The 12139-nt window shown below is 50.8% G+C and overlaps 3 protein-coding genes across 3 annotated transcripts; 2 read left to right on the top strand and 1 right to left on the bottom strand.

The window, feature by feature from the left end:
• The first annotated feature begins 678 nt into the window (after positions 1 to 678).
• Positions 679 to 1089, top strand: LOC143775143 (histone H3). Its single transcript, XM_077262987.1, has one exon. The coding sequence runs from the start codon at positions 679 to 681 to the stop codon at positions 1087 to 1089; it is 411 nt and encodes a 136-aa protein (XP_077119102.1).
• Positions 1090 to 4071: 2982 nt separating this feature from the next.
• LOC143773973 (histone H2A type 1-like) lies at positions 4072 to 4498 on the bottom strand. The gene has a single exon (XM_077261274.1). The coding sequence runs from the start codon at positions 4462 to 4464 to the stop codon at positions 4072 to 4074; it is 393 nt and encodes a 130-aa protein (XP_077117389.1). The 5' UTR covers positions 4465 to 4498.
• Positions 4499 to 10740: 6242 nt separating this feature from the next.
• LOC143773972 (histone H2B 1.1-like) lies at positions 10741 to 11172 on the top strand. Its single transcript, XM_077261273.1, has one exon. The coding sequence runs from the start codon at positions 10741 to 10743 to the stop codon at positions 11116 to 11118; it is 378 nt and encodes a 125-aa protein (XP_077117388.1). The 3' UTR covers positions 11119 to 11172.
• The last annotated feature ends 967 nt before the right edge of the window (positions 11173 to 12139 follow it).

Below are 12139 nucleotides of genomic sequence, written 5' to 3'. Positions count from 1 at the left end.
ATTTACGATTCCGCTCTTTTCCTCCGCAGAGCTGTATGATCAGGGCCCGTATTTCTGCTGGCGCTTCTAGATGACCGTGTGGACAGGGAGCTGTTCCAGTGCGACAATGAATACGCTTCTCCCGCAATCCGCAGAGAGCTGCGCTCCGATCACACCGGTCGAGCTGACAGATGAGTGTAATTAACAGAGGGAAGGGGCCGATGTCCTACAGAAATCTAATTCTTGCCTCCTCCTAATCATTCATCAGCGCATGTAAACCGTCTGTTTCGTGAATGAGGAGGGGTGCGGTTATTACTGCGATGTGAGAATCGGAGCCTCCTGATAGAGGAGCCACGGTACAGCTCCGGGTATTGGGAATATAGAAACACAGATCTGCGGCTCCTGCTGTAGAAGACGCATGTAGACACGGTGTGACGCTGCCTGTATTCGCAGTCGGAAAAAGTGAAGAGAGATCCCCGTCCACTCTTTAAGAAGGAGGGATTTACAGGGAATCAGGGTGAGTATCTTCTGAACAATGATTGGTCAGTGACATCCCAGTTATTGGCTGCTCACGTTCTTCAAAATAACCAATGGTGCGCAGGGGGCGTGTCCACATGGAGCGTGAATAGGAGCAGAGGAGTATAAATACCCTGCTCCCGCCGCTCCCCTCATCACTTCTGTTCTCTTCTATACAGAGCTATGGCCAGAACCAAGCAGACCGCCCGTAAATCCACCGGAGGGAAAGCACCCCGCAAGCAGCTGGCCACTAAGGCCGCCAGGAAGAGCGCTCCCGCCACTGGCGGCGTGAAGAAGCCGCACAGATACCGGCCAGGGACAGTCGCTCTCCGTGAGATCCGCCGCTATCAGAAATCTACCGAGCTGCTGATCCGTAAGCTTCCCTTCCAGCGCCTGGTGAGAGAGATCGCCCAGGACTTCAAGACCGATCTGCGCTTCCAGAGCTCGGCCGTCATGGCCCTGCAGGAGGCCAGTGAGGCTTATCTGGTGGGGCTGTTCGAGGACACCAACCTGTGCGCCATCCACGCGAAGAGGGTCACCATCATGCCCAAAGACATCCAGCTGGCCCGCCGGATCCGTGGGGAGAGAGCTTAGATCTGTCCTCCACACCTGACTGTACCACAAAGGCTCTTTTCAGAGCCACCAAATCCTCCCTCAAGACGAGCTCATTCCTAACATCTTACTCTGCCAATTATAGGTCACTTGTCCTTACTAATGTCCGGGGCACTGGGTCCTCTGCTGTCAATGATCCTGTCAGTAATGAGTGGACGGAGAGGGGCTCCTCACCTGTCAGTGCCTTGATGCCGAAGTGCTGAGTGATCTCGTTATCTGCCACACCATGAATTGCTAAGAACGAGCAGCTTTTCCTCAGATCCGCGGTGCCAACTCCAAGAGTTAAGGAGGAGGGAGCAGCCAGGGGGCCCCCAGTGTGTGTGGGAAGTAAGACAAGTCTCAGGCTATGATGACCGATAATCCAGGCAGCGGCATAGTGGGCCTCGTACCTGCATATACACAGCCTGATCCAGTCCTCCATCACAGGATTTTAGGTTTACATTTGAAAGCGCCCCAACTCCTGACTCACGGCTCTTCCTATAGCTGCAGAGGATCAGTTCTTCATATTCCCGGCATTAGTGACATTGTTACGATAATTGGAGTCATCATCATTACTGTGATGGCCCTGATCATACACCTCTGAGGGGACAAGTACACCCATGAGGGATAAGTACAGTTTATACAGGGGACAAAGCTCCTGAAGGAAGCCGACTCCTCATAGAACACTGGGTGCGGCTACTATCGAGACATCTCACTGAGTGCACAGCTTCCAAGCTGCAGGGTTTACAGTCCTGATGGCGCCTTATGTGAATCTGCCTGACATTGATCGGAGCAGATCCCTCCCAGTGCGCTGCTGTGGTGCTACAGATCACATTTGTGGTGGGTGGATCGTTATGTAATTATAGTATATTTGAGTATCCCCATGTTCTCCAGGGTTGGCGCCGCCCGGGGACTGGCTACATGCAGCTCACTGCTCTGTAGTGACCGGTAATGGCCGCCAGTCGTGTACTGATGAGTGACTGCCCGGGAGCAGATGAGTTTTCTGGAGATCATTGCCCCTAAAATATATTTTTATTCAACTTTCAAACATGTGGCAGAAGCTGAAAAGTAGCAACAGGAAACTACAATGAAAGTAAAAATCAAAATAGCCAACAGATCTAGCAGCGGCGCAGATGAGGAGAAGAATAGAGAAGCGCGGGAAAAAAAAACAAAACAATAAGCGGGAAATTCAAAATCTACAACCGTTCTGTGTTCAACCAATCGGGAACAAAAGGGAGGAGCTAACTACTAGAAATCACGCCCCGGAAGCGCGTCATCTCTGCTGTTCTCGCTCCGGTCCGCTCACTCTCTACATAAAGGAAGGACTCTGCACTGATCAGTCATCGTTTTCTGTTGACTGCGTGCAAGATGTCCGGTCGCGGTAAAGGAGGGAAAGGTCTCGGGAAGGGCGGCGCCAAGCGGCACAGGAAGGTGCTCCGTGATAACATCCAGGGCATCACCAAGCCTGCCATCCGCCGTCTCGCCCGCAGAGGAGGCGTCAAGCGCATCTCCGGCCTCATCTATGAAGAGACTCGGGGAGTCCTGAAAGTCTTCCTGGAGAACGTGATCCGTGACGCCGTCACCTACACCGAGCACGCCAAGAGGAAGACCGTCACCGCCATGGACGTGGTGTACGCGCTGAAGCGCCAGGGCCGCACTCTCTACGGCTTCGGAGGTTAAGTGTGTTCTCTTCTTTATCCCGACACCCCAAAGGCTCTTATCAGAGCCGCCCACATCTTACATGAAAGGCTGCATTGTCCTGCTGTGTGCTAATGGGTACTGTGCTTGTGTGACTGCCACTGCAGGCTTCACACGCTGTACATTGGGGTATCAAGACGTTCAATCTCTGTTTTCTGGACTTAGTTGATGCTGTTCTCATTCTAATCGAGAACAGAAATCTACCCGGAGTGTTCGGGGATGTATCCGCACTGGGCCGTACATAGAGGTTTCTGCACAGTCATACCCTATTATGCTGCTGATACTACAGAGCAGACATCCAAGTCCTGATGTGAAGTAAAGGAGATTCTGATATTTATATTTTCCTGCTCAGATTCGTGAGTTGTAGGAAGGCTGCGAATAGTGAAAGGGAATGCGGTTGGATTGATGAATGGACTCGGCCTGTAGACTCCTAAATGACCGCGTCCTGGGCACTAAACTCTGGTATGGATGGCGGCCTCTAAAGATAAAATCATAGATCCCATATACAAGTATACATAACAGGTCGTGTCCGCGTGTTTTCGGGCACATGTCGGCTGATCTAATTAATTTAGTGGGTGAATGAGGAGCCTCCTGATGCTTCCTGCACTGCTGAATGTACACATGCAGATCATTGCGGAAGATGCCTACACTGCGCTGACAGCGACCCCCGACATCCATTATCCACTACTCGGAGAACCCAGTGTCAAAATAAGAGGTTCTTCAACTCTCTTTGGTGCCCATATTTGTGCCAATTTTTTTTTTTTTTTGTAGCATTTTTTAGTGTATTCACATCAGCGCACCTCCCTGCATTGCATGTTATTATTGTGATGCTTATTTGTTGTTAAACCTATAAAAAAAAACAAAAAAAATTGCCGCGTAAGAAAACAACAAAACATCTTCAGACTCGTTGGTCATAACCCTTAGTGAGGCTACTAATCTGATAGACCGGCTACCCACTAATGCTGGTAAGAGCTCGCTGCCTCGTTCCCCGCCATCTCCTGTGTAAGCCGCACACTCTGCAGCATATGTTATAGAATACTGTGGACATAGCAACCGCTGCGATGTCACCCGGAGTAACATGTGGCAGGAAGAACATTAGGCCTCTGCCCTGTGGTGACCGCAGTACAGGAGCACGGATCGTGTATAGTTGTATCTATATACCGCGGGGGCACATGTGTTAGCGGGCACTAGTGCAGACCATCGGCCGATATCAGCTCTTGTGAGAAGATGTGGGTGGCTCTTAGAAGAGCCTTTGGTTGTGTGGACAGAGGAGATGGGCAGCAGCGCTCACTTGCTCTTGCTCGTCTTGCTGCTCTCGGTCTTCTTGGGCAGCAGCACGGCCTGGATGTTGGGCAGGACACCCCCCTGGGCGATGGTCACCCCACCCAGCAGCCTGTTCAGCTCCTCGTCATTGCGCACCGCCAGCTGCAGGTGTCGGGGGATGATGCGGGTCTTCTTGTTGTCCCGGGCAGCATTGCCGGCCAATTCCAGGATCTCAGCGGTCAGATACTCCAGCACAGCGGCCAGATAGACCGGAGCGCCGGCGCCCACCCTCTCGGCGTAGTTGCCCTTGCGGAGAAGCCTGTGCACACGGCCGACTGGGAACTGCAGTCCTGCCCGGGATGAGCGGGTCTTGGCCTTAGCGCGGACCTTTCCTCCTTGTTTGCCGCGTCCAGACATGGCTGTGATCTTCTACAAGTAGCGAAACGCTCAAAAAGAACAGAGTTCTCGAGTGATGCCGGTTCTGTCTCCTCATACGCATTTTATCAGCTGCTGCCCCGCCCTCCTACCTTCTCATTGGATGGATCTGAAGCCGCCAATGGAGAGCAGACTTGTGGAAACACCAATAAGGCGCAGCTGACAAATGTCTCTATACCCAGTAGGAGAGGAGCAGACAGCGCTGCGCATGTGCGGCTATAAATACCGCTGCGGTGGTGATATTGCCATCAATAGTTTCATCACCTGCCTAGACAAGGTGGTGGCATTAATCTTGCAGCTCTGTAGGGTCAAGGTGGTGGCACTGATTTTACAGCTCTGCGGGGGTAAGTTGGTAGAACTGATCATACAGCTCTGCGTGTACAAGGTGGTTACACTGATAATACTAATCTGCTGGGACAAGTTGGTTATAGTGATAATATATCTCTGCGTGGACAGGGTGGCAGCACTGATCATATAGCTCTGAAGGGAAAAGGTGGTGGCACTGATTTTACAGCTCTGCGGGGATAAGGTGGTGTCTCTGATCGTACAGCTCTGGGGGAAAAGGTGGTGATATTGATGATAGAGCTCTACAGGGCCAATGTGTTGGCTTTGGTCATACAGCTCTGATGGGACAAGGTGGCCGCACTGATCATGCCGCTCCGAAGTGACAGTGTGAAGGCCCTGATCATACACCTCTGAGGGGGGACAAGTACACACAAGAGGGATAAGTACAGTTTATACAGGGGACAAAGCTCCTGAGGGAAGCCGGCTCTTCATAGAACACTGGGTGCGGCTACTACCGAGACATCTCATTGAATTCACAGCCTTCCGAGCTGCAGGGTTTACAGTCCTGGCACAGCTGACTAGCCGCTTCCTGGATCTATGGGGAAATAGCCATTATCTGTCCCAGTCTCTGCACAAAGTCCTCCCCCAATAAGGGCTAATTTCCAGCCATCTGCAGATTATTCTTCTGACGCTGAGTTCTGAGAGTGACCCTCAATCTGCAATTACAGGCTGGCGGGGGAGGGGTTAATCCCTGCCAGAGCTGCTCCTCCGCGCCATGTACACAGGAGGAGGCTCCTCACTCACCCGCTTATTATCCTATGCAGATTCCCCGTGGTGTCCGCGCTGATCCTATCACAGCCCGACTAAAACAAGTCTCCTACGTTCTGCCAGGAGCCTGATGTGACGCTGCCGGGTCTCGGGAGGGGGAAGTCGCCGCTTCTGTAAAGCAAGTGTGTAGTGGGGATCAGCACACACACGGCCACTAAGGAGTTAAATGGAGGCGGATATTCCTGTATCTGGTATTACCGGCCCCTCTGCTGTAGCGGCGATCGCTGTGTATACCGGTGGGGGCAGCTCTACCCAGGCTCAGACTGGCCCATAGGGTAACAGGGGAATTCCCCGGTGGGCTCCTGTGCATGGCCCGACGGATCCGGGGGGAGAGAGCTTAGATGCACCCCATCACCTACCACAACACAAAGGCTCTTTTCGGAGCCACCAAATCCTTCCACAAACGAGCTGAGTCCTGAACGGTCCGGTTTCTGCACGTATTCTCCGTATACGGAGCGCGGCCATAGGTAATAGACGGTGGTTGCTGTGTCCCATATTGTAGGTGATTAACGATATTCCCGTGACCGCTTAGCTCATTCTCTATTCTCACCCAGTTCTTAAACGTGCGACAGCTATTACATACCTGACGTTTTATAAGGAAGGGGCAAAGTGTGTACAGTGCCCAGCCCGGGTCTGTGGTGGTGGAGGCGCGGTTTCTGTACAGGGCAGACGTAAATGAGGGGATCTGCAGGAGCACGGTCACTAAGGAGTTAATAAAGTAAAAATAATTGGTGATTGGTCGGTTCCTGAGCTCGGTTCTTTATGCTGATGTTTCGTGGTCATTTACCCATCCGTTGGTGGATTTCAATTCCCCGCTCATTCGCTGCTCGCGCTCCGAGGGATCATCATAACCGATCCCAATCAGCTGCCGCACGCGCTGGGTCCTAGTGCCGCCTCTCCAGCCTTGCAGCTTGTTCTGATCGGAGATCTCTGTGCTTAGTTTCTTTACCTCACTTGTCCCCCAGATCGGTGATGGCGCCTTATGTGAATCTATTCTGCCTGACATTGATCGGAGCAGATCCCTCCCAGTGCGCTGCTGTGGTGCTACAGATCACATTTGTGGTGGGTGGATCGTTATGTAATTATGGTATATTTGAGTATCCCCATGTTCTTCTGGGTTGGCGCCGCCCGGGGACTGGCTACATGCAGCTCACTGCTCTGTAGTGACCGGTAATGGCCGCCAGTCGTGTACTGATGAGTGACTGCCCGGGAGCAGATGAGTTTTCTGGAGATCATTGCCCCTAAAATATATTTTTATTCAACTTTCAAACATGTGGCAGAAGCTGAAAAGTAGCAACAGGAAACTACAATGAAAGTAAAAATCAAAATAGCCAACAGATCTAGCAGCGGCGCAGATGAGGAGAAGAATAGAGAAGCGCGGAAAAAAAAACAGAACAATAAGCGGGAAATTCAAAATCTGCAACCGTTCTGTGTTCAACCAATCGGGAACAAAAGGGAGGAGCTAACTAATAGAAATCACGCCCCAGAAGCGCGTCATCTCTGCTGTTCTCGCTCCGGTCCGCTCACTCTCTACATAAAGGAAGGACTCTGTACTGATCTGTCATCGTTTTCTGCTGACTACGTGGAAGATGTCAGGTCGCGGTAAAGGAGGGAAAGGTCTCGGGAAGGGCGGCGCCAAGCGGCACAGGAAGGTGCTCCGTGATAACATCCAGGGCATCACCAAGCCTGCCATCCGCCGTCTCGCCCGCAGAGGAGGCGTCAAGCGCATCTCCGGCCTCATCTATGAAGAGACTCGCGGTGTCCTGAAAGTCTTCCTGGAGAACGTGATCCGTGACGCCGTCACCTACACCGAGCACGCCAAGAGGAAGACCGTCACCGCTATGGACGTGGTGTACGCGCTCAAGCGCCAGGGCCGCACTCTCTACGGCTTCGGAGGTTAAGTGTGTTCTCTTCTTTATCCCAACTCCCCAAAGGCTCTTATCAGAGCCGCCCACATTTTGCATGAAAGACTACAATACCTGCTCCTGGAATAGAAGCATTAATGTGATCGGACTGTAGATTTGCAGCAGAACATGCGGAAGCCTCAATCTGCTCTCGGTCACTGGTTCTGTCACGTTTACTATGTAAGTCCGAAGTGTATTCGGCGCTATTGAGGATATTCACTGACGGTATGCAGCGCTATATCGGGGTATACTGGTGTAACTACTGATGGATGATTGTCCGCCACATCCCTCACGCACTGGGTCCTAGTGCCGCCTGATTCCTGTGTTCTGCTGTTGGAGGCAGATGGGCTGTTACGCTTTCATTGCTCTGCTGCATTTTCAGCTTGATCTCTTTCGGATATTATTTTTAATAATAATAATACTCTTTCCTCCACAGACCGCTGCCGTCAACTGCTCGTTATACCCGTCTCTATTAAGATCTGTTGTCTGATTTTGTTTTTTATAACCCACATATATATGTATACTAAATATATCCGGAGCTTGTGTTATATTAGAGAACGGATACTGCTCCGGGGATTCAGACCCCTGTTGGGTGGAAATCGTTCGTTGATCACTGAACACTAGCAGATCGCTCGATCTGACACAGCTTTGTGAGAAGACAAAACAGCGCGACGTGTGGGAACGTCATATCATTAATCTAGAAATCCGCCCTAAAACTCGCCGGGAGTCACCGGAGCACTTCAGGATGACCCTTTTAGTGTTCGCTGATGTTTGAAGGCTCCGATACAGCACAATGAGCTGTAACCAACCGTCTCCTGAACATTCAACAGCAGCTCTGAAGGAGAAAATGGTGGAACATCAGCGGAAAGTCGGCGACAAAACGCAGAGAGCTCCGATCAGGGCTTGTTTCCACATGCGAGAATCACGTCCGTGTCTCGCATGTAGAAACCAAGCTCTGGTGTCTGCACTCCGGAGCAGAGCGTGCGGCCGCATAGGAACACATGGAGCCGCACAGCTCCGCTCCTGAGTGCCGGCGCCACAGCTTGGTTTCTACATGCGAGACACGGACGTGATTCTCGCATGTGGAAACAAGCCCTTACAAGGAGGAACGGCTGGAAAAGTCAGTGAGCAACGAGAGAGTTAACAGCTCATGTCCGCCGCTTAGCAGAAGAATGTGGAAGAGGCGCAAGGACCCAGCGCTCTGAGAGGACACGGATCCGGAGGAGCAGCTCATGTAATGACGGGGTGGGCGGCTTTGTCAGTGGGGAGATTGATACAAGCACTGTGCCGTATGCCCCCTATATAGTGATGTGTACCCCGTTATGCTGCGCTTTTCCGTGTGCTGTGGGTTTTATTACTTGAGCCACTGAGCAAAGGCAACAAATGACACCAGAGGCCGTGTTCTGTCCGCGCCCTATCCGTGTATTGTCCTGGCTCTGCCTGTCGATAAATTGCAGTGTGTATGTGATAGTACTTTTATATATGGAGTTATGATTCCATTTTTTTACAATTACTGCATTTTTCATCAAGTAGAGAAATAAAAAAACAAGCAAATACATAGTGGGGACACGGGTAGTGTCCTAGACCTCCGACTGCCATGGCAACCACTGTCATCGGCGACATCTTCCTTATGCTCTGCTGCCCCCTCCTCTGCCAGGAAGGTCCTTTATAAATAAGAAATCAGGGTCTGTAGGAGAGGACAGTGGGGTCTGTCCCTGAATAGCGGCGCTGGACATAGCGGGGAGCCGGTACACTGACTGATCGGTGGCCGCATTCTCCTCGCAGGTGATTTGTTGCTTCGGACATTCAGTTATTGACGGTTCTCACCAGTTGTTTCTAGTTGGGGAAATGTCGCAGCGATCAGTCCTGGGCTCTGAACAGACAATCTGGTCAGCTGTGAGAGATCCGGGTGAGGAGCACAGGGGAGAGGCCGAGATCCGATCACTGCTCCTCTGCTTCTTGCAATAGGTGGCGTCCTCCGATCACTTGCGACAGTGAGAACATCAGTGAGAGAATCGCACCGACCCGATAGCAATAAAGGCAACCAAATGAGTCCCTGTATATCACCACACTGGCACTTCAATAATACATACTCACAAAAAAGACCTACTAATACGTAGTCAAACAGTAGCGAACCATATAATTAAAATCATCAATATTTTTTAAAAGATAATCGACAAAAAACATAATCATAAAGACATTCAACAGAAGGGGCTCCAGACGGTATGGCAATATGCTTAACCAAAGATGGTAAGTATACAGCTCCACCATAGCAATAAATAGGAACCCCGTAATATAGTATATATCCATTATATGGGGTAACATATAGAACAATTTCACCTATAAAAGAAGAGCCTGGAGCTGGAAAATCCCACGCTGGCATATGTCATTCAAGACCAGCATACCATTATCAACAGTACAGGTGAAGGCTGTGTATCTAAATATCTCATAAACTCCAATGAGCCTAGACAAACCATCAACCACAGCGATAATGCCACACAGTCCCTGCTCAATAGCACAAAATCACCATTATAGTACCTGTCAGGACGCTGCGCAAGGATGACAATGTCAACGTGGATGCCAAAAACTGCCACAGAGATCCTCCTCACCCCAAGGTACGTTTCGCCCTGGCTTCTTCAGGGGGGTAGTAATAAAGTCACGACCGACCAAGGTAAAAGCTCCTATATAAAGAATGCAGCACTATAGGGGGGTATACATCACTATGCATGGGTAAAACCGATACATGGGGGTTTCCAGCGCTCTATTGAGGGTATGTAGTACAACATGGTGTTTGTAGCTCTATAAGAGGAGTATATAGCACATATGGACGGAGGGTTTACAGTGCTATATACACAACATTACGTGTAAGGTATACAGCACTATTTGAGGATATAAAGCACCATCTGGAGTTTATACAGCGAAATATGGAGCTGTACAGCACTATATGAGGGTATACCTTGCTATATGGACAAACACCGCAGTATACGGGGGTACGCAACAGTATATGGGGATTTACATCACAGTCTGGGGGCGCGGCCCATGGAGGGGAGATTTATTTATGGAATAACCAATGAACTGCAGAGGGCGGAGCTTCTGATGTTGATCACCTGATTTTGTCACCCAATAGCACAGCGGTCTGACATCAGTGCTCATTTGCATGGGCCGGCTATAAATTCCGCTGCTCTGTGAGAGTCAGAATCATTTTCATTCTCACTTGTGACAAGAACTATTTGCGTTTATTATGGCTGATCCCAAGTCTGCTCCAGCCCCCAAGAAGGGCTCCAAGAAAGCCGTAACCAAGACCCAGAAGAAGGACGGCAAGAAGCGGAGGAAGAGCAGGAAGGAGAGCTACGCCATCTACGTGTACAAGGTGCTAAAGCAGGTCCACCCCGACACCGGCATTTCCTCTAAGGCCATGGGCATCATGAACTCCTTCGTCAACGACATCTTCGAGCGCATCGCAGGGGAAGCCTCCCGCCTGGCTCACTACAACAAGCGCTCCACCATCACCTCCCGGGAGATCCAGACCGCCGTGCGCCTGCTGCTGCCCGGAGAGCTGGCCAAGCACGCCGTGTCCGAGGGCACCAAGGCCGTCACCAAGTACACCAGCGCCAAGTGATCTGCTCCTCCCCCTGCTCCGCCATCACCCCAAAGGCTCTTCTAAGAGCCACCACCCCGCCTACATGAGAGCTGTGACTGCTGATGTGTCCCTTCTCCCCGAGGTGTCTGATCGCACCGCCCGGGGCTCTGCGTCTAGTGACAGGAAAGAGCAGGTGAAGTAATAGAAGTAATAGAAGTGATTAACTGGGGGAGAGAAAACCTTGTCCGTATTAGTAATACTGTGGTTATTTCTCTGTAAGTTGCTCTGTGCAGTCGCTTCTAGTCAGATAATTCAGTTTTGTTAATAATTCTCTTGTTTCTTAGATAACAGGAGACATTTGTGGTCGGTGGAGTTGATATAGAGACTTTCTGGATTCTTCTCTTTATAGAGGAAGAATTGACGTCATTACATTTAGAAGCAGCGGGAAATTCAAACCCCCTAACCGTTCTGTAATCAGCCAATCAGGAGCGGGAGGGAGGAGCTAATGTTGCCACTGGTAACACGTTCGCAGCTCCCGCTCAGTGGCTGATGCCTTGTGCTGTTCTTTGTCTCCATATAACACGTGGTCACGGGACGGACCGATATCGGGAAATCTGGTTGTGTAGATCGAGCATTGGTCGCTTACTTCCCATAACAGGAGTCTGCAGATTTTCCAGGTTGGGGGTGTAACATCCGCTTCGGTTCTCGTTCATGGCTATAGAGAATGAATCCGCGTTATCCTAATGCTGTGATGTGCCCGTGTCTGACCTGGAGACCATCAGTATCGTGGAGGACGACATACTGGCCAGAGACATTACAGGAAAGACCGATGTTGCGTATTCCTGCAGATCTCACCCTGTCTCCTCATTTCCGGATCAGTTCTACAGCTACGGGCAGGAGGTCTGTGATAGGAAGTGTCCCATCATGTATTGCAGAAAAGAGAGGAAGCAGCGGAAGCATATGGACAGCGGTAAGGTGCCTGACACTGGCAATGTAACTGTCACCAGGGCCCAACCACAGCAATGTCACCCATGATGTGCTGGGAGGAAGTATTGACTGG

This window comes from Ranitomeya variabilis, chromosome 5 (assembly GCF_051348905.1).
Source record: "Ranitomeya variabilis isolate aRanVar5 chromosome 5, aRanVar5.hap1, whole genome shotgun sequence".
Lineage (NCBI taxonomy): Eukaryota > Metazoa > Chordata > Amphibia > Anura > Dendrobatidae > Ranitomeya > Ranitomeya variabilis.
The sequence above is the reverse complement of the archived record's forward strand: the minus strand, read 5'-3'. Positions and strand labels throughout refer to the sequence as shown.

Excerpts from the sequence above, each read along its gene's own strand:
- LOC143775143 (XM_077262987.1), top strand. The coding sequence starts at position 679 with ATGGCCAGAACCAAGCAGACCGCCCGTAAATCCACCGGAGGGAAAGCA.
- LOC143773973 (XM_077261274.1), bottom strand. The coding sequence starts at position 4,464 with ATGTCTGGACGCGGCAAACAAGGAGGAAAGGTCCGCGCTAAGGCCAAG.
- LOC143773972 (XM_077261273.1), top strand. The coding sequence starts at position 10,741 with ATGGCTGATCCCAAGTCTGCTCCAGCCCCCAAGAAGGGCTCCAAGAAA.